Raw genomic sequence first — 27682 nt, 5'->3', positions numbered from 1 at the left:
TTCAGGGACAGAGCACCTGCTGTGCATGCAGAAGGAGCAAGGTTTGATTCCTGACACCTCTTTTTATTGATTTTATACCCCACCTTTCCTCCCAAGGAGCTTGAGGTGGCATACATAGATCTCCTTGCCTCCTCATTTAATCTCCTCAACAACCCTGCGAGGTAGGTTAGGCTGAGAGGCAGTGACTGGGCCCCCAAAGTTGCCCAGTGAGCTTCATGACCAAGTGGTGGCTTTGAACCCTGGTCTCCCAAGTCCTAGCCCAACACTCTAACCATCACACCACCACTGACTCTCTTCAGGTAGGGCTGGGAAACCCTGGAGAGCTGCTGCCAGTCAGTGTGAGTGATACTAAAGTAGATGTAGCAGCAGCTTCTCCTGTGTCCTTTTTGAAATGGGTTGCTTGCTCAAAGCATATGGTCTCAACAAGCAAAAAAAAAAGAGTGAACAAGGAATTTATGGGAAGTGGAAGAAATTTAGAAAACCTCCAAAATTAGGGTCCTCCCCTTCTGATTTCATCCCACCCATTCTGCCGCTTCCATCTGCCTGACTGACCTCACTCACCTGAGCTATAAACTGGGCAGATCCTTGCTTTAAAGTGTCATGCCCTTGTGGTAATGTCCTGGGGGGGGGGAGCTTTGTGTACATGGTCAATTTACTTGGAGCTCATGGGTGCACCTTAATTATTATAAGCTCTGACTTGTTTAAAAGTTTTTTTTAAATGGGTGGGGAGTCGGACTGAAATGAGTTGAAATTGAAGCAGGGTAGGGGGCTTGAGAGGAGTAACATCCCTAAGTGTGTTTTCTTGGAGTGGACTTTACTCTTCTAATGGGTGTAGGATTGCATCTCAGATGATCATAAAATGAGGCTGCTGGATCAGGTCAATGTATCCTGTTCTCATTGTGGCCAACCAGATGCTGTGGGAAATAGGCAGGCAGGATTTGAGCACAAGAGACCTCTCCCCTCCTGTGGTTTCCAGCAACTGGAATTCAGAAGCATTAATGTGGAGGTGTAGAGTCCACAGTGCAGAGTTGTCCATGTTTACCACATTTTATAACCCGCCCCATCCCCACACTTATTTAGTTATGACATTTTTATACAACATTTTCTTCCAAGGAGCTCAAGGTGGTGTACATGGTCCCCCTTCCCCACCATTTCCTCCTCCCAAAAACCCTGTGAGGCTGAGAGAGGATGACTTGCCAAGGTCACCCAGTGAGCTTTGTGGCTGAGTGATGATTTGAACCCTGGCTTCCCAGGTCATAGTCCAACGCCCTAACACCACACTGGCTCTCATTTTTAGCACCAAATCTTGGCATCTGTTGTTTCAGTACACAGAAGCATTGGAATCTTAGCTTTGGCTTGTCTGGAAAGAATCTGTGATGTGCCCTGCTTATGAAACAGCAAGAGGTCATTTTCCTGGAGTCGAATCTGATGATACGGTCACTTTCAAGTGTGACATCCTTTGCTGATCTGAACCTTGCTAGCCCCATCTGAATTGCACTGGAATCAAAGAGCAGGTCTTGATGCTTGTCTCTGCACCTGCCACCCTATCCAGTTGTATCTTTTCCAATTGTTTTTACATGTACAAGCTTGTATCATCATTTAGATATTGTTATGGGGTTTTTTGGGGGGGCAGATCCCCCCTAAACTGCTGGATGCCAGATCCTCCCCATAATTCCTGGATTTAGTAAGAGTCAGATCTGATTAAACTTTACCAAGCATAACTAGATTTAGTTATGCAAGTCAGCTCTGCAGAGCTAGTTGATGGGCCATTAGCAGGGGACAAAAGCCGCTGATGGCCCATCCAGGAAACCATCAGAGGGAAGACTGTCAGGCAAGGGGAGCGGGGCTCCTTTGCTGGGTGCTAGTAGGCTGGGGGGAGGTCCTTAGCAGTAAGAAGGAGAGGAAGGGGCAGAACTCTATGTGAGCTGGGCATGACAGGCTGGAACTAAGAGACACAGAGGATGGCTTTTTGCTGTCTGTTGAATCCAGTGCTGTCCTTAAGACCCTAATAGGATGTCAGTGCTCTACAATTGCTCCATCTGGACTGAGGTTGTATATATGTGTAAATAAAACCGTATATCGTAAAGACACCACAATCCCTGATGTGCCTAATTTCTGAAAGAAACGCAAACCATGGCTAAGCACCTGGAACTCCTGGAATCTCACATGGCTTGGAGATTGGGATGGTGTGCAACAATATTTTAAGATTATCTCATACTTAAGATGAGTATCATGTTGCTTTGAACACATCAAGCTGCTTTATTCCAAATAAGCCCTGATTCAGTAGCTGTTGCTGGCCTTATTTCTCATTAATTAGCCTAATCCCCTTCTAAAGCCCTCCAAGTTGGAAGTCATTAGTGCGTTCATTTCTACAAGATAGCCCAAGATGGCTCTCTGAGGCCTGTGGGCAGAGAGAGAGAACAAAGGAACACAGGAAGCTTCCTTATCTGAAGTCAGACCATTGCTCCATCTAGGTTCAGTATATTGTGTACGGTGCAGTGTAGCCTCTACACTGACCAGCAGTGGCTCCTCAGTTTCGGACAGGAATCTTCCTAGCAGGAGATGCTTGTGGGAATTGAACCTGGGACCTTGTGCATGCAAGGCAGACACTCTACCACTGAGCTATAGTCCTTCCCCAAGAAAGAGAAAGAGATGTCTTTCAATCCTTGCCACCATTTAACTGAATATGCCAGGGCTTACACCCCACAACAACATATGAGGTAGGTTAGGCTGAGAGGCAGCTGCTGGCCCAAGGCGCACCTAGTGAGCTTCAAGTGAGGATTTGAACCCTGATCTCCCAGGTCCTAGTCTGACACTCTAATACAGGGATCAGAAAACCTTTTCAGCAGGGGGCCGGTCCACTGTCCCTCACACCTTGTGTGGGGCTGGACTATATTTTGAAAAAAATAAAAATGAACAAATTCCTATGCCCCACAAATAACCCAGAGCTGCATTTTAAATAAAAGCACACATTCTGCTCTTATAAAAACACGCTGATTCCAGGACTGTCCGTGGGCCGGATTTAGAAGGTGATTGGGCCAGATCCGGCCCCCGGGCCTTAGTTTGCCTACCCATGCTCTAACAGCTACTTCACACTGAGAATTAGAATCCAGTCTTGCTACCTGACATAATTATTTTTCAACAAGTGCAGCCAGAGATTGAACCCTAGTCTGTTTCTGTGTGCAAAGCATGAGTGTGCTGGATCCGAACTGGGGTCCTTGTCACTGAGCCACAGCCCCCTAGAAGCAATCACTCATCAGCATTCCCTATACAGAGTTGCCCTTATCAACTGTTGCTTCTTACCGGTACTTGTCCTCGTCCCCCCCTTCCCCCCCAGCCCTGTTCCCAGGATGGGTCTTGTATCATGCATATCACCTTGAGCCCTTTTCTTCTTCATTTCTGTGTCTTGAGCACTTGAATTCCTAGAGTGGGAGAGGTGGTTGTGGGTAGTGTTAACTGCTTCTGATGCCAGGCAAACCCAGTTGCATCTGTGTTAAAAATCCTGGGTCGCACAGCATATTTCTGCTGGGCATATTAGACTCCGACATGGCAAGTGAAAATAAGAGAGTATTCCTGTATGCAACATCGGAAGCGAGAATCTTAATTGCAAAAAATTTGAAAAAAGAGATAGTACCAGCAAAAAAGAGTGGCAAGATAAATTAGTCAAAACAAAATAAAAAAATTCCTTCCAGTAGCACCTTAAAGACCAACTAAGTTAGAAGATAAATTAGGTATTTGATTACCTTGAATTGGCCAAAATGATGGATACAGTTAGGGGACAATCTAAACAAACATTCCAAAAAGAATGGGGAAAATAAAAGAGATTATCTAAAAAAGCAGTGTCCTAAAATCAATACCTGGACTTGCTTTGAGTACAGATAGGTAGCCGTGTTGGTCTGCCATAGTCAAAACAAAATAAAAAAATTCCTTCCAGTAGCACCTTAAAGACCAACTAAGTAGGTCTTTAAGGTGCTACTGGTCTTTTAAGGTGCTAAGTAGGTCTTTAAGGTGCTTAGTTGGTCTTTAAGGTGCTACTGGAAGGAATTTTTTAATTTTGTTTTGCTTTGAGTAATTTTTGCAAAACAAAATATGGTGTAAACATATAAAATAGAGAGAAAAGTGGGGAAAAGGAAATGAGAAAGAAACAGTTTACGAAATATGAAATTAGACCTGCGTTGAGGACGAAGGAAGTCAATTAGAAAAGAATAAGAATTGAAATATGGATAGACGCTTATTATTTGTTTTGTATCTATTTGTATCTTTTTTTTAATTTAACAAAATTGATGAACTTGATCCAATGATATCAGCTATTCAAGACCTTATAGCCATTTACATCTCCAGCGCCCCCTGGCGCCCCCTTGCTCCTTAGCACCCCCCAGGAGATGGTACTGCCAAGGGCGTAGCCAAGGGGAGGCATCTGGAGTCGACTCTTCTTAATTTGTAGGGTGGGTGTGATGACCAAAATGATGCTTGGCTGCAGAGAGGCTTTTCATGAGAACTTGTTTCGGTAGATAAGAAAGCAGCGGGTGGCTGGCTGTGCATTCGTGCCTAGAGGGTTCCTTGCCTGTGTTCCAGCTGTTCCCAGTTGTGGAATATTCTGAAAGGAGCCCTCTATGACCACTCAAGCCACCGCGACTGTTTATCTTAAGGCAAAAGGCACAAACTGTCTGCAGACAGTTTGCCAGTATGACGTTTTGAATTGTTGTGGCTTTCAAAACTGACCAGTGCTGAGGTTTTGTGGGAAGTGAGGGTGGCCTAGGGTTGTTTGCAAAATGCTTGGATCCCATCACCACTTTTCACGCTGGATAAACATGGGTGTGCCAGTGGAACTGTTTTGCAGTTTAGCAAGTCTGAGGTGTGCAAGTGAGTTTTTTAATGGGTGTATCCAGTATGGAGCACATGATGAAAAATGTTTCCTTTTGGCATCTGGAGGCTGAAAGATGAATGCTGTCAGTTGTGAGGAGATCCTGTTTGTTTCTAATTTGTTTTAAAGTTGTTGTTGGTGGTTTTTTTTACTGCCCTGGGCAAATCCAATAAATATAATGTGTATTATACATTGGAGAGCCTTAGTGTATCAGGCAGATGGACCCCCTAGTTCATCAATGTGCTTTTTGTGATTGCCCACCAGACACTTCTGGGAAGCCTGCCATTAAAGCATGAAGGTAACCCTCATCTGTATATCCTCAGAGTCCAATAGTGAGATTGACTGCCTCTGAATTTGAAGGCTCCTTTCCTGGGTCCTTGTGCTTAATAGCTGCTGATAGGCATGTGTCCTGCAAATTATCTAATTAATCCTAGCTGGATCAGACCAAAGGCCAATCCAGCTTTGCTCAACCTAGTGCCTTCTTAACCCAATTGCCTTCTAAATCCAGCCTGCGACAGTTCGGGAATCAGTGTGTTTTTACATGAGTAGAATGTTCCCTTTTATTTAAATGCATCTCTGTGGGGCATAGGAATTCGTTCATTTTTTCCTTCAAAATATAGTCTGTCCCCCCACAAGTTTGAGGGACAGTGGACCGGCCCCCTGCTGAAAAAGTTTGCTGATCCTTGCTTTGGAGCCTGAAATTCCACAGGGCTCAGCTTCCACAGTTGGAGGCAGCAGTTTTTCTGAATCCAGTTGTTGGAAGCCACAGGAGGGAAGAGGGCTCTTGTGCTTGGATCCTGCGTGTGGATTTCCCATTGGGCCATCTGGTTGGTCTCTGTGAGAACAGGTTGCTGGACTAGATGGGTCATTGGCCTAATCCAGGAGGCTCTTTTTAGGTTCTTATGTGCTACTCCTACTATACTGCTGTTAGTGGCTGCCAACCAGGGGAAAATAAAAAAATCATTGGGGAGAAATCTGCATGGAGTGGGGAGCCGAGGGTTCAGCATTCTCCTTCCTGCTGCCCCTGCTTTGATAGGCAGTTGGGGGCTCCCTAGTTTTGACAGGCTACTTCTGCTTCTGCGTCTAGCTTGGCCTTTAGCATTGCACGCTGCATGTTCTTTAAAATTATTTTTTAAATAAACAAGTGCACAGGTTGCAGCTCATAAAATCTACAACAAAGGATCGTTGTGCTTTGTAATCTTAGTTTATAATTTTTTTATTATGCTTTGGAAACTTTTCATTGTTTTCCTTAATTTTTATGTATGCTTGCTCTTCACTTAGATTTTCTTACAGGAAGTATTCTTTCTATCTATCTATCTATCTATCTATCTATCTATCTATCTATCTATCTATCATCTCTGTTATATATGGTCTAGCCTGGATGAACACCTCTTTTCATTGGAAAGAGGTTGGTGTGTGGGAATTAGTAGACCTGAGTCTCAACCATTTGTATAAAATAAGCAGTGAAGCATAATATTCTTCCCCACCCCGATTGCTCCCTTTTATGGCCGTCCGTCCTTCTGTTCTCCTGGGTTGTTTCATGCCCACTTGCGTAAACCGGGACCTTTGTCTCAGGACAATATGTTCTGGTTGGCAAAGAATTCTCATAAAGAGTCTGCTTTGGTGGAAGAAAGCATACAAGGAGCAGATGCAGGCATTTATGTATGCGGATAATAAGCAGATCTGCATTTATGGGAACAGTAAGCATGGTGTTCTACAGAGTTGATCTGTGCTGAGTTGTGCTCCATTTAACTTGCAATCTCCTCCTCTGGCTTGCTTGCGCTTGCCGAAGAACTTAAGAGCTTGCTGCATCAGGCCAACGGCCCACCCAGTCCGGTACCCTGTTCTCACAGTGGCCAGCCAGATGCCTGTGGGAAACCTCTCATGAATGCATCCTCAAGAGTCTTCCGCATACAAACCTCGCTCTCCAGCATTCCCACCAACCACACAGATAATGCAACTAACCCCCAACCAGCAATTAGTTGCAAAAAAATTCCGGCCCAGATCAGTGCCACCCCACTCCATCACTGACCCTGTGGGGTTGCTCAGTAGTGTTGTAAACAAAAATTGCCCTTTCCCCTTATGGGGTATCCAAGAGCCCATATAGAGTCCTTACGTAGGTTCCTTATAGGTAGGAGAAAATAACCAGAGGCCAACCAGAGAATACTGAGAAGCAAAGCCGCTAGTAAGCTTGATCTTTATTGATCTGTTGCAACAGGGTGCTCCCGTCACCCGCAGGAGAGGAGGAGGAACCCAGAACAATGGCGTGCAAGGTCTTATAAAGACTTTTGAAATTGCCACCCTGTAGATCAAGACCACCCCCAGAAACATACATACATCACAGAAGTGGTGTAACCTAAGACCACCCTCCAGATACATCATACCTACATCACAAAAAAGTCTAAAACAGAAATTTGAATGTTGTTTTTCTCATGTCATTGTTTATCTCCTGTCCGGCAGGTTACTTGATTGGATTGCCTGGGGAGCCTGGCCATTTTTTTTGTAATGATAAATACTTAGTTCCTGGGCCAGATCACAGGCTCACACCCTATTCATATCTTAAATGTGCCCTTAAGACAGGATTTGTGAGGAAAGAGACAATGGGGAGGTTTCCCCCTTTGACCTTGCAGAGAAAACATTTGGTCAGTTTAGGAATCAAAATGGTTCCAGGTTGGTCTTCCTGTGCTGATCTATGTACGTGCTTGGTTGGTACGCTTATGAACATTACCATATATCGAAGACCTCAAAATTCCTATCACAGTAGCAACAGATATCCTATTCCTCCCCTCTTCCCCTCTCTGCCTTCCCACCACCTGTGTAGGTGTCACATAGGGAAAGGGATGCAGGATTTCCACAGCACAAAATATCTGGCTAGTGCTGTCCTACCTCACAGAGTTGTTGGTTCGCTGTGCCTTTGGACACTGCTTAAGATATCGTAACCCTGACATTGTCAGTGGCGCCTGACATTAAGGAGCAGTTTGGATACGACTGGGCACTATTTTGAATTAAGACGGTGAACTTTCAAAACAGCTTTGTGTTCAAGCGCTGATTTCGGAGCTGCACTGAGCTTTTGGCTTCTTAGAATGTTTAAGGAGAGCTTGCTGGATCAGGCCAGTGGCCCATCTAGCCCAGCATCTTGCTTTCACAGTGGCCAAGCAAATGAGGATTTGAACACAAGAGCTGTCTCCCCTCCTGTGGCTTCTAGCAGCAGAAGCATTGCTGCCTCCAGCTGTGGAGGCAAAGCATAACCATTGTGGCGAGTAGCCTTTGATAGCCCTCTGCACCATGCGCTTGCCTGATTCTTGCTCTTTTACGAACCTTTCCCGTCTCTACAATAACCTTTTTGAGGTGAGGTGACCAGACCTGCACACAGAATTTCCAAGGCATCCCAGGTGTGAGTCTGCTTTTTGTTTTTGTTTTTTTGTTTTGTTGTTTTTTAAAGCCAGGCAGCGCCCGCAGGTCTCAAACCGCTGGAAGCGATTAGGGGATCTAAGCTAATGCTCTGCTCGATGGAACCGCTGGGCTGAGCTGGCTCGGTGAGTCTGCTTTTGTGTATAGAAAAAGTACTTGTAGTGGCCAGTGCAAAAGGACTGTGCCGGATGGGAATATTTTTAAGCGGCAGAGTGATTCATATTCTAAAAAAATAGAAGTTTCGTTTTATTTGGAGGATGTGTTGAAAGGGGCTTTCCCGTGGGGTGTGTGTGTGAGAATTAAGGAGGTGTCTTACAGCAATTTGTCGGGCTTCCTCTGACCTGGTTAAGAGATACCTTTTCCTTGTTAATTTGTAACTCACACTGTCCCTGCGATGCTGAGTCACTCTAATTCCAGCGGGGAAAACCTGCTTGTGATCAAACTCCACGTGGATACAGCAAATGCTCATGAACAGTGCGAGGACAGCAAAGAAGTCTTGGGTCCAGGCAGACGCAGTAGATGAGGAAGCAGCAATTCCAAACAATGTTTATCTCTTTGCTGGTGATATAATTCTGCTGGTGAATGCTAACTAGTGTTGTAAATAAAAAATTGCCCTTTTTCCTTATGGGGTATCCAAGAGCCCATATAGAGTCCTTACACAGGTTCCCTATTGGTAGGAGAAGATAACAGAGGCCAACCAGAGAATATCGAGAAGTAAAGCAGCTAGTAAGCCTGATCTTTATTGATCTGTTGCGACAGGGTGCTCCCCTCACCCGCAGGAGAGGAGGAGGAACCCAGAAAAATGGCGCGTGAGGCCTTATAAAGACTTTTGAAATTGCCACACTGTAGATCAAGACCACCCCCAGAAACATACATACATCACAGAAGGGGTGTAACCTAAGACCACCCCCCAGATACATCATACCTACATCACAGAAAAGGCAGTCTTAAAACAGAAATTTGAATGTTGTTTTTCTCCTGTCCTTGTTTATCTCCTGTCTGGCAGGTTACTTGACTGGATTGCCTGGGGAGCCTGGCCATTCTTTTGTAGTGATAAATACTTAGTTCCTGGGCCCAGTCATGGGCTCATATCTTAAATGTGCCCTTAAGACAGGAATTGTGATGCAAGAGACAATGGGGAGGTTTCCCACTTTGACCTTGTAGAGAAAACATTTACTCAGTTTAGGAATCAAAATGGTTCCAGGTTGGTCTTCCTGTGCTGGTCTATGTATGTGCTTGATTGGTACACTTACGAACATTTAACATATATCTAAGACCTCAAAATTCCTATCACACTAGCAGCAACATGGGTTCTATTCCTTTATCTGCACTTTTTCTTCCTGACCTTGCCTCAACAGCACTTCCAATGGTGCAAAAGCTGCCCAGAAAAAATTGCTTTATGCATTTAAAAGGTAGTAGGTCATGCAGGCTGAGCAGGGGAGCAAAAGGCTGTTCTCAGAGAACTGGGGAGGGAGACCTCAGCAGAGTAGTCTAGGCCAACCTTTCCCAACTAGGTGCTCTCCAGGTGTTTTGGACTACAACTCCCATCAACCCCAGCCAGCTTGGCCTGGGTTCTCAGCATCGTCTGTCCATCTGATGGGAGTTGTGCTAGATTGGAGAAGGCTGGTCCAGGCTGTGGATAGGTTTATTTCTGAACTCCTTAAGCCTTGGACTCTGGGTCTTGTTACCATTTTTCGCTCAAATTCTTAGCTTCCTGTGCTGTGCTGGGTGAGTCATCTGACCTTTTGTATATTTGGTCTTCCCCGACAAAAAAAGAAAAGAAAAAGCTATTTCCTTGCTGTAACTTTCACTACTGACTCAATGCTTTGAGAACTGGACCACTGTGGAACATTATCCCTTTAAAAAAAGCAAAAAACCCCTAACTCTGAAAGAAGAGTTTTTCTAAATAACCCTGCCAGGATTTTTCCAAGTTTCAGGAAATGAATATTAGGCTGGGAGAGTGTGGCTGTCTGCTGGCAGAAAACAAACTTGGTACAAGGTACAAAACACAAACACTACTTCTTCTTTGGCAATCATTCGTAGCAGAGTAAGATTGTCTTCCATGAACATGGTCTAAGCTGTGAGCCTGTAAGTGACTGTGGAGGCCAATTCTGGATCCACACATTCTTCCACAGTGGGGACATAGGTTTCCGGGCGGAAGTTGATCATAGTGAGGGTTTACCAAACATCCCTTCCTCTTTGTTTCTCCCTCTCGTCCTGAGTTGAGCATCTTCAAAGTCCATGACATTGTGCTGCACCAACAAGCACAAAACAACCCCTCTGCAGCACCACAAATCCAACTCAATGGTCTAACGTTGGAAAGTGTCAATCACTTCTACGTGGGCATCCAGTGTTGATGCATAAGCGCTTAGAATAGTAGCCTGTTGGTTTTTGGTGAGTTTTATGTGAAGGGTTGAAAGTTGCTCATTAATGTTGGTAGGGACTTCTAACAAGAGCTTCGCAAGATCGTTTTTGATAGCGAAGCCTACTCCCACGTATTCAATGTTCTTGTTAAAAAAAAAACTTTTCCAGTAGAACGTGTAGCCTCCTTTTTCTTCCTTCAGTTGTCCCTCTCCTGCTTTCTGGAAGTGCTGCAATATCAATGTTAAAACGTCACAGCTCTCTTGCAATGATGGCAATTCTGCATTTGGGATGCTCATTATCTGTGTTATCCAACAAAGTCCATATGTTCCATGTTCCAAAGTTCAATTGTATTTTACGACTGCTGGATAGTGACCCCAGTGGGTGCGGTAATTCAGTTAGGGCAGGCATAGGCCAACTCTGCCCTCCAGCTGTTTTGGGACTACAATTCCCATCATCCCTCTGTATTGTTTTTTTTCTCTTTTATGTTCTTTTTTTCTCTCTTTTGTCTTCTTTCTTCTTTTTTATTGTAAGTTTTAAAAGTAATAAATATTATTTTTTTTTTAAAAAAATACAATTCCCATCATCCCTGACCACTGGTCCTGTTAGCTAGGGGTGATGGGAGCGTTTGTCCCAAAACATCTGGGGGGCCGAGTTTGCCTATGCCTGAATTAGGGGGAAAGGGAGGCAGAGTATGTTTAGGGCATCTTTTCTAGCCCCTCCCCCTTTCCAGGGGTTCATGACTAGGGGCTTCCATGTTTCACGTTCCTGCCCCTGTTACTATTTGCCGATCACCATGGGACTTTTGGGTTTGGGAAGAGATTTTGGAAGAGGCCTGTGTGTGAATTTGTTTTATGTGTGTAAATCAGTGCACACTGACCAATGCAGAATCTTTGTAGTAAGGCTCTTATTTTGATGGCATGGGTATCACAATGATTAGTAGATTCTTATCTGCTCCTGCCTTCACCCGCCTTCACAGCCGTTGTAACATGCCACTTGTTATCTTCTTCCTGTTCCGCCGTTGAGGACTTCTGGATCATTCATGGTTAGCTCCTCGCCTTTGACCTTACTGCCTTGGATCACCCTGCTGGGAGTACGAGACTCCCGATGGCTTCGGTCACAAGGGTCATGGTTACAAGGGTCATAGGAACGTGCAAGCCCACTCACTCCGACAAGGTGATGATCCAGTGAGTGAGACAAAACACACACACACACACACACACACACACACACACACACACACTGCTAGGTTTTAATTTCTGCTGTCTTCTAAAGTGGTTAATGTTAATGTTTGTATGCCACCTTTGAGGCACAGAAGACACCCCAAGGCAGCTCATAAGCAATGCAAATACAACACAGTGTAATCAGACTAAATCTTAAAATACTGCCGAAAAAGCAACAGATTATTCCCCAGAGAAATTCTCTCCCTCATTCTGGGTGTCTTTTTTTTCTTTTTCATCTCTCCGGTGGCAATTTAAGAATTTTGGGACAGCCCTTTAATTATATGCCTTGTCATTAAACGCCTTGTTTACACCAGCTTCTGTGCAGCCTAGGTGCCTTCCAGATATTTTGGGGATACAGTTCCCATTGTCCCCAGTCAGCATCACTCAATGATGCTGAGTCTGCTGGGATCATGGCTGTGGTGGCTGGGGGTAACTGGAGATGTACCCCCAAAACATCTGGAAGGCGCATAAGTTGGCAAAGGCCTTTATAGCAGCTTAGAATAATAGAATTGTAGAGTTGGAAGGGACCCCAGGGGCCATCCAGTCTAACTCTCTGCAATGCAGGAGTTGCAGTTAAAGAATCCCTGACAGATGGCCACCCAACCTCTGTTCAAAAACCTCCAGTGAAGGAGAGCCCATCATTTTCCAAGGGAGTCAGTTCCACTGTCAAACAACTCTAACCAGCAGAAAGTTCTTCTTGTTTAGTCAGAATCTCCTTCCTTGTCATTTGAAGCTATGAGTTCGGTTCCTACCCTCTGGAGCAGCAGAAAACAAGCTTGCTCCACACCCTGGAACATCCTAGTGTCGATTGTGAGGACCCATGACACTGACCAGTTTTGCAATTCTGAACATCTGCCCACCAATTGTGTGTGTAGTATAGCTGCTGAAGCTCCCCACTTCTTTGAGTCCTCCTAGTGGGATTTACTGAGCTCTGTTAACTTTGGTTCAGCCATCAGTTCGGAAGTAACCGTCACTTTTTTTGGCAGTGGTGCCTGCCAGACCTGTCATCCTGTCTTGCCAGCTTATCCCTCATTAGCAAACGGTTTTGGGCAGCTTCCCAAGCGCTTGAGGCTTCCTATTGGAATTGTTGCTGAAGGAATGGCAGTGTGGGGGTGGGGGTGGGGGTGGGCAGGCTTCTCTGTGGCTGGTGGGAGTTCCCTTGCTTTTCCTGAGCCGGAATGAAAGAGGGACTTCACCAAATCATTCCCCAAATGACCAGTTGGAGCACTTTTTCTTCTTTGTTAGCTTTACTAGCAATCCAAAAGTGCAGTGTCAGGGAATTACGTCATACCATATGCAAAGCAAGCAAGCAGTAAATCATAAGAGCAATAAATGGGGACACACAAATACAAATTGAGGCATACATATGTCCTGAGCTGTGTGGCTGGTGAATGTGGAACATCTAAGTCTGAACTATAGGAAATAAAATCTCACCATAATAGCATAATATGATGACATAATAGCATCCTTTTCTGCAGTGGCTCCCCATCTGTGGAATGCTCTCCCCAGGGAGGTTCGCCTGGCGCCTTTGTTATACACCTTTAAGCACCAGGCAATAACGTGCCTCTTTAACCAGGCTTTTGGTTGATTTGATTGATATCCTATGCCCTTTTAAAATATGTTTGGGGGGGGGCGGTGGCTCTTTGGTTGTTGTTTTTATTTTATGTATTTTCTGGTTTTATATAGGGTGGTATATTATTATATAGTTGTTGTTGTTGTTATTATTATATTATTATTATATTATTATATTATTATTATATTATTATTATTATATCCCCTTGGAATATGCAGTTTCAATGTGACTTTTTTAATGCAACAGCCGAAGTCCCTTGAGTTCTTAAACTGCAAAGGCAAATGTAGATTTTTCAAGGGTTATTTAAATCTGACTGCAGCTAACATCCACGTCAAAAGCTCTATTCGGCTATGACACTGGAGTACAGTGGTACCTCAGGTTACAAACACTTTGGGTTACAGACTCCGCTAACCCAGAAGTAGTACCTCGGGTTAAGAACTTTACCTCAGGATGAGAAAAGAAATCGGTGGCAGCGGGAGGCCCCATTAGCTAAAGTGGCACCTCAGGTTAAGAATGGTTTCAGGTTAAGAATGGACCTCCGGAATGAATTCAGTTTGTAACCAGAGGTACCACTTTACTTAAGAAGATAAGAAAAATCAGGCCAATGGCCGATGGTCTATCTAGGCCAGCATCTTGTTCACACAGTAGCCAACCAGATTCCAGGGGAAACCCAAGCAGAACCTAAGCAAGAGCACTGTCCAGCAACTGGTATTCAGAAGCATTACCGCCCCTTGACTGTGGAGGCCGAGCATAACCATTACGGCTAGTAGCCATTGATAGCCCTCTCCTACATGAATTTGTTTTCAGGCCATCCATGTTGGTGAGGCAGAGTTCCGCCATTTAATCATGTGCCCTGTGAATAAGTGCTTTCTTTCAAAGGAAAGTGCACGCTGCCATAGAAGGAACCCTTTAAAAAGTGTTCTGCTGTTGCAGAACAATGTCAGCTGGGAGATGCTGCTGTTTCTCTTTGAATAAATCCTGACAAAAAACCAAATCAAGATTCCTCGCATGTAGAAAATTAGCATGTTGGAAGAGGCAAGGGGTTTTCCTGGCATGCTCTGCACTTGGGTTTCCATCTGTCTGTGCAGTGAAGTAACATTCTGTCTCGTAAGCCTTCCTCCGCCTTGCAATCTGAACTGGTCCCATCCAGAAACGGGCTCACCTCTCCTGCTTTTGTGAGAGCAAGGGCATTCTTATCTCCCTGCAAAGCAAAAAACGATTGGCTGCTCTCAGAAATGTGCATTGTGCCGCCCTCCTTCTTACTCCCCAGGCTTTTTTTGTTTGAAGAAACCGGCTTTCTTAACTCAGTTGACTGATCTTGGCTTTCGTTTCCCACCCACCCCCTCTCCAGTTCTAACCATTTATCATGTGGGCGACATGCTGCAACTGGTTTTGCCTGAACGGGCAGCCCGAGGACATCCAGCACCGCCCGCAGCAGGGGACCCGCGCACAAGCCTACGCCAACGCCGGCTACAGTTCCTTCCCTTCGCCCACCGGCCCTGAGCAGGGCTGCAAAGGCTGCGGGGCCCGTTTCAGCAACACCTCCCTTAAGGTGAGTGGGGTGTTGTGCTCCACATTGGGAGCCCATGGCGGGAACCTGCTCTAGTTATCTTACTGTGTTTCATGGGAATTGTGACGCGGTTTTGCATATTAAGCGGTATATAATTATTTGTGATGAGGACAAGTGACCACGTCAGCTCACAATGCTGCACTTAGAGGGCAGAGTGGACTTAGATTCGCAATGAGCTGGAACACAACCCCCTTGCATATGGGGAGTTGCCTGTATATATAATTTTTTGTGATTGCATTTTTTGTAATTGTAAGAAAAATATATTTTGTATTGCATATTTTACATGGTTATAACCAACCTGGGACCTTAGGATGAAGGGAAAGTAATTATTTTTGTTATTAATAATAATATTGATGAGAAGTTGAATGGACACTTATGAGAGAGAGAGAGAGAGAGAGCGCGCGCGCGAGAGAGAGAGAGAGAGAGCATGAGCGCACGCATCTACTTCCAACAGAGCTTAACTTGTGAATCTTGGGTTATTAGGTTGTTGTTTTTATTTTTATATGTACTTTATGGTTTTATATTCTGATTTTATCCTGTGAACTGCCCTGACCCCTGCAGGTATAGGGCTATATATAAATTCAATTAACAACAACAGCAACAGCTTACTGTGACAAGCTGAGGTGGTGGCCCATGCCTGCTGAGACGGCTTTTTAAAAGGTTGGGTGCAGGAGGGATTGGACAAATTCAGGAAAGAGGTTTAGCCCCGCTAGGAAAGTGGAGCCTCCACATTTAAGGGCACTGTACCTCTGAATACTGGAGAGCAGCAGCAGGGGCCTGCCAGCAGACTTCAATGAAAGTCACCAGCTGGCCAGTCTAGAAAACGGGAGTTCTAGAAGGATCCCAACAGGTGACTCTCATAGGCATAATTTTCTTCGAAGTCACTGTGGGGCTGATTCAGGGTCAGCCCAGGGCTGACTATAGCCATTTGCATAAGCCAGAGTTGAAAAAAAATCAAAGCCTGCCATTCCTGTGCTGGTGGGAGTTGTAGTCCAAAGCATCTGGAGTGAACACCAGGTTAGGGGAGGCTGTTTTAAAACAGCAGGTTCAAGAGCTGCCTTATTCTCTCCTGTCCCTAAACTTGTTCCAGACTTGCACATTTTGTTCCAAACATGCACATTTGTGTCGCACAGAAATGCCTGCGGTGGAAGCCTATGTTTCCCTGCACAGTCTGGTTTTTCCTTGTATTGCAGGCTTAAGTTCTGGCATGCTTGAGTCCCCCTGGGGGCGGGTACGGAGGAGGAAAGGCATTTTCTCACTCGGAGAAGTCCATTTAAATGAGGAGGGGTTTTCTTCTCCTGGGAAGTCTTCTGTTCGGGTGGCAGGAGGCCAACCTTTCAGAGTCTCGGAAAGTATCTGACCTCCTGCACGTTCTTGGATGGAAAAATGGCAAGGGAAAAGGAGGCGGACGTGGAGCCTTTGTATGGAACGTGTGTGCACTTATGTGCTTGTGTACACACGCACAACTCCTTTACACAGAGAGCTTCCCAACCATCCTGGGTTAGTTTCCAACAGCTCACCAGGGTTAACCCTTGGTTTGCCTAACTGCCATCATAGCAATGCCCCCCTTGCTCCCCAAAGACCTTGCCATGCTTTTGTGATATTTTTCTTGGGCCCCAATGAATAATATTGCCCGACTTTTGACTCTGGATTTATTTCCCTGAAAGTTAATTGCTTGAACTTTTATAAACACACTGGCCACATCTTCCAATATAGGACCTCTTTTCTTATATCTTACTATTTCTATTTCTTTTTAATGGCATTTAGTTTAATTTTAATCCTCTGCTTAGTCTTAGGAGAGAAGAGCAGAATACCCAGTTCCCCCCACTCCCGCCCCAGCTTTTACTTTTTGAATAACCCTGCGAGGTAGATCCGGCTGAGTCTGTGATGTCGTAGGAAAATATACATGGTTCCACCTTCCTCATTTCATCCCAACAACCCTGTGAGGTAGACCAGGCTGAGAGGCGGTGACTGCCCTGGTCCCCTTGTGAGCTATGGCCCCTTCCCTACATGTAAACTCTTCCTGGGTTGGGGTACTAGACGCAGAGCTGACTTGGGACAGACAGGGCTTCTGGGATGTGGGAAATCTTGAGGAGGTCGATCAAGTGAATTTCACCGCTGGGCTGGGATTTGAATCCAAGGCCAAAACGCCAGCCGCCACAAATGCTACCCCAGCACACCACAAGGGTCTGCTGGCTTTCTACTAAGGAATGAGAGCCTGCTTGGAAGCTCTCTGGAACTGCTGTGGTGGCTGAGTGTCCCAAGATCCTCACCATTCCAGTTTTGCTTCTACTGAACACTTTTTAAGTCAGCCAGGTTGGTTTGTTTACAGCCAAAGGTCACCACAGAACAAGACTCCATTCAGACTCAAGGCAAGGGAGCAGCATTCTGCATCATGCCTGTAAGCATTCATTTTGCTGCTGTCAGTAAATGGAGGGAGCATCATATGATCATGGAGAGCAGAATGCTCACTGAACATCTCAGCAGTTTATACTGAATTATCTCCATGACACGAGGGGCATCTGTAATTTCTCCTCTCCCCACCCTCTCCACTGTAAAAATGTGATTTAAAAAAACAATGGCTAAAAATTTTGGGCAGGGCCTTATACTGAGTCAGACATACCATCACATATGTGTAAGGTGAGCATTTAAGTATAGACTCCTGGATCAGGCCAGTGGCCTGTCTAGTCTAGCATCCTGCTCTTGCAGGGGCCAACCAGATGCCTGTGGGAAACTCTCAAGCAGAACCCCAGCACAAGAGCAGCCCTATCCCCTCCTTTGCTTTCCAGGAACTGCTGCTTCCAGCCGTGGAGGCTGAGCAATAGCCATCATGGCTAGTAGTTACTGATAGCCCTCTCCTCCATGAATGTGTCTAATCCTCTTTTAAAACCACCCAGGTTGGTGGCCATCACTGCCTCCTGTGGGAGGGAGTTCCATAGTTTAACTATGCGTTGTGTGAAGGAATTTCTGTTACGAGTCCTGAATCTTCTAGTATTCAGCCTTGTGGGATGTCCAACAGTTCTAGTCAAAACAAAACAAATTCCTTCCAGTAGCACCTTAAAGACCAACTAAGTCAGTTCTTGGTATGAGCTTTCATGTGCATGCACACTTCTTCAACAGTTCTAGTGTTATGAAAGAGGGAGGAAAACTTTTCTCTACCCACTTTCTCTGTGCCATGCATAATTTTATAAACTTGACTATCACATCACACTCTTTTTTCCTCTAAACTAAAATGTCCCAGACGTTGCAGTCATTGCTTGATCATTTTGGTACTTGATCATTTGCTACTGAGCACTTCAGCAAAGGGCTTTCTCTATCCGTTGTATTGATCCTAAGCAGAAGCAGGCATTAAGTACCATTGCAACAATGGCTTATGTTGAGATTTTTATGCTGTGAGTGAAGATTCTTTCCTTGAATTCCGAATCCTAAGCAGTCTTGAATCTGGGATAGCAAAACAGCATTCTTTTCCCCACCTTGGCTGAGCTACCAACTCATTTTTATTTAAATCCATCAGCAACTTCTAATTTTCTTGGTTAACAAGCCATCAATTTCCTTATGTGTATAAAACTATCGTAAAATATACACAGGTACAACAAAGACACGAAATTTCTTGAAAACCAAACCAGTACAGAATCCTGCATTGCCCAGAAGCTCTTGTTTCTTTTTTTGAGGGCCAGCCCAAAGGTCTGTCTTATCTCAGAGGCTCCCAAGTATTTTTAAGCCATTGGCCCACCCTAGTTCAACAAGCACATCTCCAATGCCCCTTTACCCTATAAAAAGCATTATTCCGTTTAGTTGTTTCCACAATTCTCTAAGGAAGATAAGAGCATGATAACATTCAAAACAGTTTATTAAAAATGCAATTAAAACTGTTTAGTTTAATTAATTCAACAGAACTGATGAACTTGGTCCAGTGATACCCGTCCGATAGTCATTTAACCCCCCCCCCCAGGGGGCACCACTGGCCTGTGTCTTCCTCTGCCCTGGCTGCCTCCGCCTGACATTCCTTTCTTCCCTTTTCTGGACAGCACACCTGCCTGGACTGCAAAAAGACCTTCTGCCTGGCCTGCTTGCACCAGCCAGAGAGCGGCCCCTGCCTCTGCCACCTCTGTGAGCGGTTCCGGGCCACAGCCTTCCAGCGGGAGGAGCTGATCAAAATGAAGGTGAAAGACCTGCGGGACTACCTGGAGCTGCGGGAGATCTCCACTGAAATGTGCCGCGAGAAAGACGAGCTGGTGTGTCTGATCATCGGCCAACAGCCCACTGTGGGTCCCCAGGGAGACAGGACTGCTCGGGTTCCCCCGGTGACAATCGTCTCCCCTGTCCAGGAGCAAGAGGCCCCTGCACCTACCTCACCGGACTGCCCTCCTGAGTGGGCTGCGACAGACCCTGCCTTGCAGACTGAGGAGCAGCCTCAGGTACTGCCCGGCCGAGTGTTAATCTCCTGTCGAAACACCTGTGTGGTTATTTGCCCTCACTCTTGGGCGGCTTCGTAAGGTTCTTGGCTTGCTTTTCAAGGGTTCATAGCTTCATACGTAGACTTTATTTATCAGTCTTGGCAATTCTATATTGCCCAGCCTACCATGTCTTATGTGTGCCCCAGTGCTAAGGTGGGCAGGGCTGGATTTTGGTCTTTCCAATTTCAGCGGTGCCCTGTGTGAGGCCAAGATTTGGCGCCTCTCCCCTTCCATTCTGCCCAATTCACAACTATGTCATAGTTGCAACACCCTGAAGTGACCCCAAGACTCTGTGCCCAGTGCGGTGGAAGCATTTGCACTTCCCTAAATCTGCCTCTGATGTTGGTGTAAAACCAGCCTGAAAGCATTACATAGCACCATCAGCGCTGTAAAAATAATGCGAAAACTCCAGAAAAGGCCTGAAAGAATATAGGAACATAGGAAGCTTCCTTTTTGTTCCGTCTAGCTTAGAAGTGGCTACAAATGACTGGAAGCAGCTCTTTGGGGCTTCAGACAGTCCGTGCCCTACCTGCAGATGCCTGATTTCAACCCAGCACCTTCTGCATGCAAAGCAGATGCTCTTGCACTGCACTATGGCCGTTTCCAAGATATAGGTCCTGAGAAAATCCTGATGTAGGTGCTAGGTGAGCCTCTCTGAGGAGAGCATTGTGTAACAGGGATGCCACCACCCAAAAAGCCCCCTCCCTAGTTTTGAGTTGAATGCTGTGGGTGCCTTCCCTTCTACCTCTTCTCCGTTCCACATGCATTAATAAAGAGATAGGGTGTTCACCTACCCACCCACCTTTACTTTTTGAAGTGTTCCAGGTAAAAATGAACTCCGGTAGAATTAACCTGAGCCTTGGAAAACCCATAGAGCTGAAAGAGGAAATGGGAAAGAGTGGCACTCTTCCCTGCTTCCTCTTACAGCTCTGGGTCTTTTTCAAGGGAGGAAAAGGAAACCACCCTCATCACCGAGGGGTCAGTGAGCATGGACAGGCAGGGGCAGGCTCTTAAGAGCACCACTAAGCCCTTGGGTGCAGGATTGGTGACCACTGATCTTTACCAACCTCATGCAGCTCTCTGGCAGCCTCTCACCATTCTGCTGCGTGCTGCCTTGGCTCAACCCTTTAGCCCACAGGCTAGCCGGAGGAGACCATAGAGCCCTTTTGGCCCACCCACCCCTCCACAAGACATGGGGGGTTGGGCAGCACCCAGAGATTGGAGTGCCCTTGACCCTTCAGCGCTGTGTCACAAAGAGCCAGGCTGCCTTGCATTCTCCATGATGTCAGCCCCGCGTCACAATGGAAGGCAGCAGGGCAGAGCCAGGCCTTCCCAGCATGGGCTCCTGGTGCCTCACTGCAGCTCAATCATGACTGACCCGGGCCTTGGGGACACCACCCTAGGGTTTCCCTACTCAAGCCTAGGCGGTCTTAACGGGGCTTAGTCAACATTAAGGTAAAGGGGCCCAGCAGACGTCGTTTCCCAGCCGGGAGCAATTTCAGCATCCAGCTTGGGTGTGTTCGGGATCACCTGAGTTTCCTCTTGGTTCCCCCCCACCCCATTATTTTTGTTTTTCTTTATTTGCAATATATATATTGTAAAGAGTGATTCATACGCAGGTGATTTTTTTGTCCTTACATATCAGCCCCGCACAGAAGCACCACATGCCTATTTAATTGCATTTCATGTCATAGAATCATAGAGTTGGAAGGGACCTTTAGGGTCATCTAGTCCAACCCCCTGCAATGCAGGAACATGCACCTGTCAAACCTGCAACCTTGGTGTTGTTAGCACCATGCTCTGACCGACTGAGCTATCCAGTGACTGAAATTCAGTGATCTCAGTTTTTATACAAAGGTATCATTCCACAAGCCGCCATGTGTTCTCAGAAGCCTATAACCATGTTCCATTGATGTTGCATATGCAATAAAATTATGCCAGGCTGATGGAAAAGTAGTGATTTTCTTGCCTGTTTGACTCACTTGGACAGGAGTTGTCAGTTTGGCCATTGATATTAAGTCCCAGAGTTGTGAGAGCCAGGTTGCAAACAGGTCTGCATTTAGAGTCTTCTTGTGATTCCTTGTGCATCCTTCTAGAGTTCAAAAGTACCAAGGAGAGTTTCTGTTTATTATTGATTGCTTATATAATTAAACTTACTATCACCTAAAGTCTCTAAACGACTGATGTTAAAGAAAAATAGATGCACATATGCAATAACATAGGGAAAAGAGGGGAGGGAATCATATAATACAATATCATTTCATATAATAATATACAAGTTATGGAAAAACAACATAGCATCTCTTTAAACAATAGCAAGTGCATTGATAGTGGTGGTAGTAGTAGTAGTAGTAGTAATATTAATACCACCACCACCACCACCACCACCACTACTACTACTACTAATAACCACCATATGCAAATGGTAAACAAAGCAATGTTCCCACCAAAACCTCAACCTCCTCCCTAGTCCAGAAACATTTCACATTGAACCAAGAATTTTTCTTGCTCTTTGTCCCTCCCTCCCTCCCTCCGCACCCCATCCCACCTTGCATCAGGCCAGCAGCAGTAAATCAGCTTTGGGCGGGTCCAGGGTCCTCCAGGGATGGCCCAGCATCTTTTCTAGACTCTTCTGTCTCTCCATGGTGGGTTTTCTAGGGAGTCCAGTCTTTCAGCAGCATCTGTTTTCCTCCTAGGCAAATGGGCATGTCTTACCGAGCCAGGGCGACATGGCAGAAGTCGAGAATGCAGTGGAAGCACTGACCGAGGAGGAGACGCAGGTAGGCGAGGGCTGATGATGCAGCCAAAACGGGGAGGCCATGTGGGGGTGGGCCAGGGGTTGAAATGGGTGCTCTGGATACTGAAAAGGATTATGGGGATCCTTGGTGGTGCAGCGGATGGATTTCAAGGTAGGTTCAAGCCCCACTTTTACCTGTAAAATCATTTATGTGTGGCCCTATGGAATCTTCGTCCACTTACCTCTGCTTCTGCAGCCCCACAGCTTGAATTTCACAGTGTGATGTCCCCTCGCTGGTGGACTGGTCCCTGTCCTCTGCTACCCACCAGCTGATTGTATGGAGCTTGAAACCTCTTTCGCGTTCCTCTGGTTCTAAAATGCCAAGGGGTGTGTGTACATACACACATTTAAGGAAGGCAAAAAACCCAATGCGGTTTTGAAACTGGTGGCTAAAATCTGTGCAGTTCTGAAAGGTTCAGCCTGCCCTCTAGGTTCAAAAAGCCATCCAGTTGTATCCAAACATAGACGAAAACCTGTTCCTCAGCCTCAGGAACCATCATGCAAAATTGGATGCCGATAGCATAAAAGGTGTCTGAATGCCCAGCAAACAGGTAAATGACTTTCCAAAATATGTAGTAGATCTGTTTGTATGAGAGATATGTATATCTCTGTCTGTGTGGTATATTATTTATGCCCTACGTCTTCGCCAGTATTTGCTCCAAAACTGAGCCACAGCCAATCACATGATAGAATATTAGGGGATTTTGTGTTGTGTGTAAGATGTCAGGATAGGAATTTGTTCAGTCCACATTTTTAAACAAACTGACCTAGTTTGCAACTCCCAGGCAAATACAGTGGTACCTCGGGTTAAGTACTTAATTCATTCCGGAGATCTGTTCTTAACCTGAAACTGTTCTTAACCTGAAGCACCACTTTAGCTAATGGGGCCTCCCGCTGCTGCTGCGCCGCCAAAGCACGATTTCTGTTCTCATCCTGAAGCAAAGTTCTTAACCCGAGGTACTATTTCTGGGTTAGCGGAGTCTGTAACCTGAAGCGTATGTAACCTGAAACGTATATAATCCGAGGTACCACTGTACACAGATCAGAAATATGATATCCCTTTGGGTTTTGTGCTTCTCCAAATTTTGTGATTCCAGTTGCTGGCACAGAAAAACGTACTGCAAAGCATGCAAATGCATTAGGATAAAAGTATTATTTAGAAATGCATTGAATTTGTATTTGAATATGGGTTTTTTTTTTTTCTTTTAAAAAATCACAAATTAATGAAGAAATGGGATGGGATGGAGTTACACTTAGAGGAAGTACACTGATCAGTCAAGGAGGAGAGATGGCTGAAGCTTGCTGTTGTAGCCCCTCTCTCTCCCTGCCCTCTGGTTTCCAGCTCTTCTTGCCATAGCCCAGCCTACCCCAGCCTGGTGCCTTGTGCAAGTTTTGGAGGATGCCTCCCACCATCCCTGAGCCATGCTAGCTGGGGCTGATGGGACTTACAGTCCAAAATATCTGGAAGGTAGTTGGCTTGAGAAGTCTTTGGGTTTCTACCACCCGTATGTTTTTATTAAAGCTAAACACATTCGTGCCACTATCTTCACCCTGATGCACCCTGATAAATATTGCCCCCAGTTCATGGGTCCAGGTTAGAAAGGCATTGCAGGCAAAGAAATCCAGTTTCTAGCACTGGGTGCTTAGATATCCTTACACCCCCATGTGCTTGGTGAAACATTTATGTGTGTGACTTCCACGTAGCAGAGCAGTGACTGCACCTGAAGACCCGTCTTGTAAAGTCTGTGCCTTCATGCCTAAACCCTGGCATGTGTTGGAGAGACAGCTGATTTTGGCTGGCTAGCAGATAGAGAGGATCCCCCCCCCCTTTTTGCTGAAGCCTCGCAGCCTTACCCGCAAACCGCTTTGTATTTCAGTCAACCGATTCTGAGGATAACCTAGTTCCGGGACGGAGGGCATCCCTCTCTGACCTGACAAGTGTGAGAGACATTGATGCCCTCTCCGTAAGGCAGCTGAAGGAGATCCTTGCTCGGAACTTTGTCAACTACAAGGGCTGTTGTGAGAAATGGGAGCTGATGGAGAGAGTGACCCGCCTGTACAAAGAGAAGGACCTTCAGCAGCTGGGTAAGGATTATTTTTTGGGGTGGGGCGGAAATATATATATACCGTATTTTTCAGTGTATAACGCGTCCCCCCCCCCTGTGTATAAGAGCCCCCTATTTTTGGGGACTCAAAATTAAGAAAATGGGGAGAGATTTCCCCCGTGTATAAGACTACCCCCCTTTTTAACATTATTTTTTAGTAAAAAACCCTAGTCTTATACACGGAAAAGTTCGGTATATATCAAGGGTCAGCAAACTTTTTCAGCAGGGGGCCGTCCACTGTCCCTCAGACTCTGGGTGGGGCCAGACTCTCTCTCTTTATATATATATAGGGGGGAAATGAACAAATTCCTATGCCCCACAAATAACCCAGGGATGCATTTAAAATAAAAGCACACATTCCACTCATGTAAAAACATGCTGTTTCCCGGACCATCCGCGGGCTGGATTTAGAAGGAGATCCGGCCCCCGAGCCTTAGTTTGCGTACCCATGGTATATATATTTCATCTGCACGTATCAGTGTATATCTGTGGGAAGGAGAGGGATTTTTTTTAGTTTAGATAGAAGTTGAGTAAGAGGCGGCATCCTACAAGTTTGTGAAATGCTGCACAGCATGGAGAAAGTGGATAAAGGTTTTTCCTCCCTCTCCCCGCACTTCACATCCCATGAAGTTGAATGTTGGGAGATTTAGGATAAAGGAAAGTCCCTCTTCATGCAGCACATGGTTAATCTATGGAACTCACACCATTAGGAGGAACCAAGTTGGACGGCTTTCAAAGATTAGACAAATTTGTGAAAGAGAAAGCTATCGATGGCCACTGGCCATGAGGGTTCTGCTCTGCCTCCACAGTTGGAGGCAGCAATGTTTCTGAATACCAGTTGCTGGAAACCAAAGGAAAGGAGGGGACTCTTGCACTTGGGTCCCCTAACAAGCATCTGGTTGGCCAGGGTGAGAACAGGATTCTGGACTAGATGTGCCATGGGCCTCATGCAGCCACAGGGTCTCATGAAATTGGCATAAAAAGTGGAAGAGCCTCTGGCCCACCATAGGATCTCCCATTCCCAGAGCTTTGTTCCTTTTTCTCCTAAGTAATTTTTCCAGTCCCCACTCCCTTCTTCCCAGAAGGCAGTAGCAAGGGAACGACACATCTTATTTATTTATATTGAGCACTGTTGCAATAGGATTTCATCAAACTTCTCTTTTTTCTGTTTTCAGTTTCTGATACGGATGATCAAGCTGGTAAGCAGCCCTTGTTTCTCCTTTCACAATAGTTGCTCAATGGGAAGGACGGGCATTTATTTTGTGTGGGGGCGGGGGGGGGCTTTGTCTCTCTTATTTATGGACAGCAAGTAATCATATATGAATGTGTATACACCTTGATGATAGGATAAGAATCTTAAAATGGCAAAGCCCAAAGTTGATGATGGGAAGTTTGGAAAGCGGCTCTTGCTCAGACATGGGTCCCATCCCCACAGAGTCCCACCAGTGTGCTCCATGTGGGGTTTCCCTTGTTCCAGATTTGGAAGCTATAGCACAATTGCTGCCCATCAGCAGAGAACACCTCTGCTCAGAAATCTTCACTAGTTGCTGATTTGCTGTCCGGCTAAGTTCAAGGTGTTACTATTAGTATATGAAGGCCTTAACAACTTGGGACCAGTTTACCTGCAAGATCCCCTTACCTCATATGTGCCCACTTGACTGATCCAAACAGTTACAGGTGCCACAGAACATTCATTCCACGTTGTAAGAACTTGATCTTTTAGTGTGGCAGAACCCACTCTCTGGAACTCCCTACCTATTGACATCAGGAAAGCACGTTCATTGTACTTCTTTTTTAATGCTTGCTAAAAACATTCTTGTTTAGGCAAGCCTATTATTATTATTTACCAACCCTTCACCCTAAGCTCCCAGAGTGGGTTACAACAAAGAAAAAGCAACAATAATGTTAAAACACTAGTACAGTTGTATCTTGGAGGTTGAATGAAATCTGTTCTGGAAGTCCGTTCGACTTCCAAAACGTTCACAAACCAAATTGCGGCTTCTGATTGGCTGTAGGAAGCTCCTGTAGCGGAAGCCCTGTCAAATGTTCGGGTTCCAAGAGAACGTTTGCAAACAGGAACACTCACTTCCGGGTTTGCGGCGTTGGGGAGCCAAAATGTCCGAGTTCCATGGTGTTTGGGATCCAAGGTACGATGGTACAGCGGCAAAGGTAAAGGTAAAGGTATCCCTGACCATTAGGTCCAGTTCTGGCCGACTCTGGGGTTGCGGCGCTCATCTTGCTTTATTGGCTGAGGGAGCCGGCGTACAGCTTCCGGGTCATGTGGCCAGCACTAAGCCGCTTCTGGTGAACCAGAGCAGCGCGTGGAAACGCCGTTTACCTTCCCGCTGGAGTGGTACCTATTTATCTACTTACACTTTGATATGCTTTTGAACTGCTAGGTTGGCAGGAGAAGGGACTGAGTAACGGGAGCTCACCCTGTCGCAGGGATTCAAACCGCCGACCTTCTGATTAGCAAGTCTTAGGCTCTGTGGTTTAGCCCACTGCGCCACCCACATCCCGTACAGCATACTTAAAGCAGTTTAAAACAACTATATATCCAGACATGTAGAATGTTCGACGAGAGTCTTAATCCGTGTTTAGCTTATTGTTGATTTTAATTATTTTTCTGAACGTTTTAAATAACTTTTTATTGATAGTTTTGCCTTTTCCCTGTTTGTAAACTGCTTTGAGGCTTTCTTTTTCTTACAATCAAGTCCCCCCTTTGCCGTTCCAGCTCCATCCGGCAACGCCACTCTCCCTGGCTCAGAGGACAACCTCTGCAAGATCTGCATGGACTCCGTCATTGACTGCGTCCTCCTGGAGTGCGGCCACATGGTCACCTGCACCAAGTGTGGGAAGCGCATGAACGAGTGCCCCATCTGCCGGCAGTACGTGATCAGAGCTGTCCATGTGTTCAGGTCTTAAGGGCTTTGTCCGAAGCAGGGCGGAATATCGTCTTAGAAGACTCACCCCACTGTGACGGAGAACTGATGGGTCCCAGCTATCCAGCCCCTTCTCCCCTCCATTCCTAAGGCGCCCCCTTACAGGTGACGGGTGAGGCAAGGGATGGAGGAACTGCAAAAAGACTCAAGAGCTGTGATAGGCTGGGCTCCCCCCTCCCCACACACGTACGATACTGTACATTATACCGCAGTGCCTGGAGAGCTGGAAATCCTCAACAGATCCCGAAAGTGATGCGCCGTTCCTCCCTCTGTTTGCTTGCGACAGGGCATCAACAAAAGGCGTGGCTTTCCCCCAAGACGTTGAGGCCCTTCCCCTCTGGAGTGAATAAAACAAGGTGGTCTAAAGAGGAAGAGATAA

The 27682-nt window shown here is 45.9% G+C and overlaps 1 protein-coding gene across 3 annotated transcripts in view; it reads left to right on the top strand.

Moving 5' to 3' along the window:
• RFFL (ring finger and FYVE like domain containing E3 ubiquitin protein ligase) overlaps nucleotides 1-27682 on the top strand; it is a 33874-nt gene extending 6192 nt beyond the window's left edge. For all 3 annotated transcript variants that reach the window (XM_081843604.1, XM_081843603.1, XM_081843605.1), the window contains 6 exons: nucleotides 14784-14984; nucleotides 19031-19420; nucleotides 22156-22239; nucleotides 24134-24341; nucleotides 25537-25560; nucleotides 27096-27682. In XM_081843604.1, the coding sequence (XP_081699730.1) occupies nucleotides 14799-14984; nucleotides 19031-19420; nucleotides 22156-22239; nucleotides 24134-24341; nucleotides 25537-25560; nucleotides 27096-27286 (1083 nt within the window). In that variant the 5' untranslated portion in view covers nucleotides 14784-14798 and the 3' untranslated portion in view covers nucleotides 27287-27682. The remainder of the gene's footprint in view (nucleotides 1-14783; nucleotides 14985-19030; nucleotides 19421-22155; nucleotides 22240-24133; nucleotides 24342-25536; nucleotides 25561-27095) is intronic.

This window comes from Podarcis erhardii (genome assembly GCF_964252035.2).
Source record: "Podarcis erhardii genome assembly, chromosome: 16".
Lineage (NCBI taxonomy): Eukaryota > Metazoa > Chordata > Lepidosauria > Squamata > Lacertidae > Podarcis > Podarcis erhardii.
The sequence above is the reverse complement of the archived record's forward strand: the minus strand, read 5'-3'. Positions and strand labels throughout refer to the sequence as shown.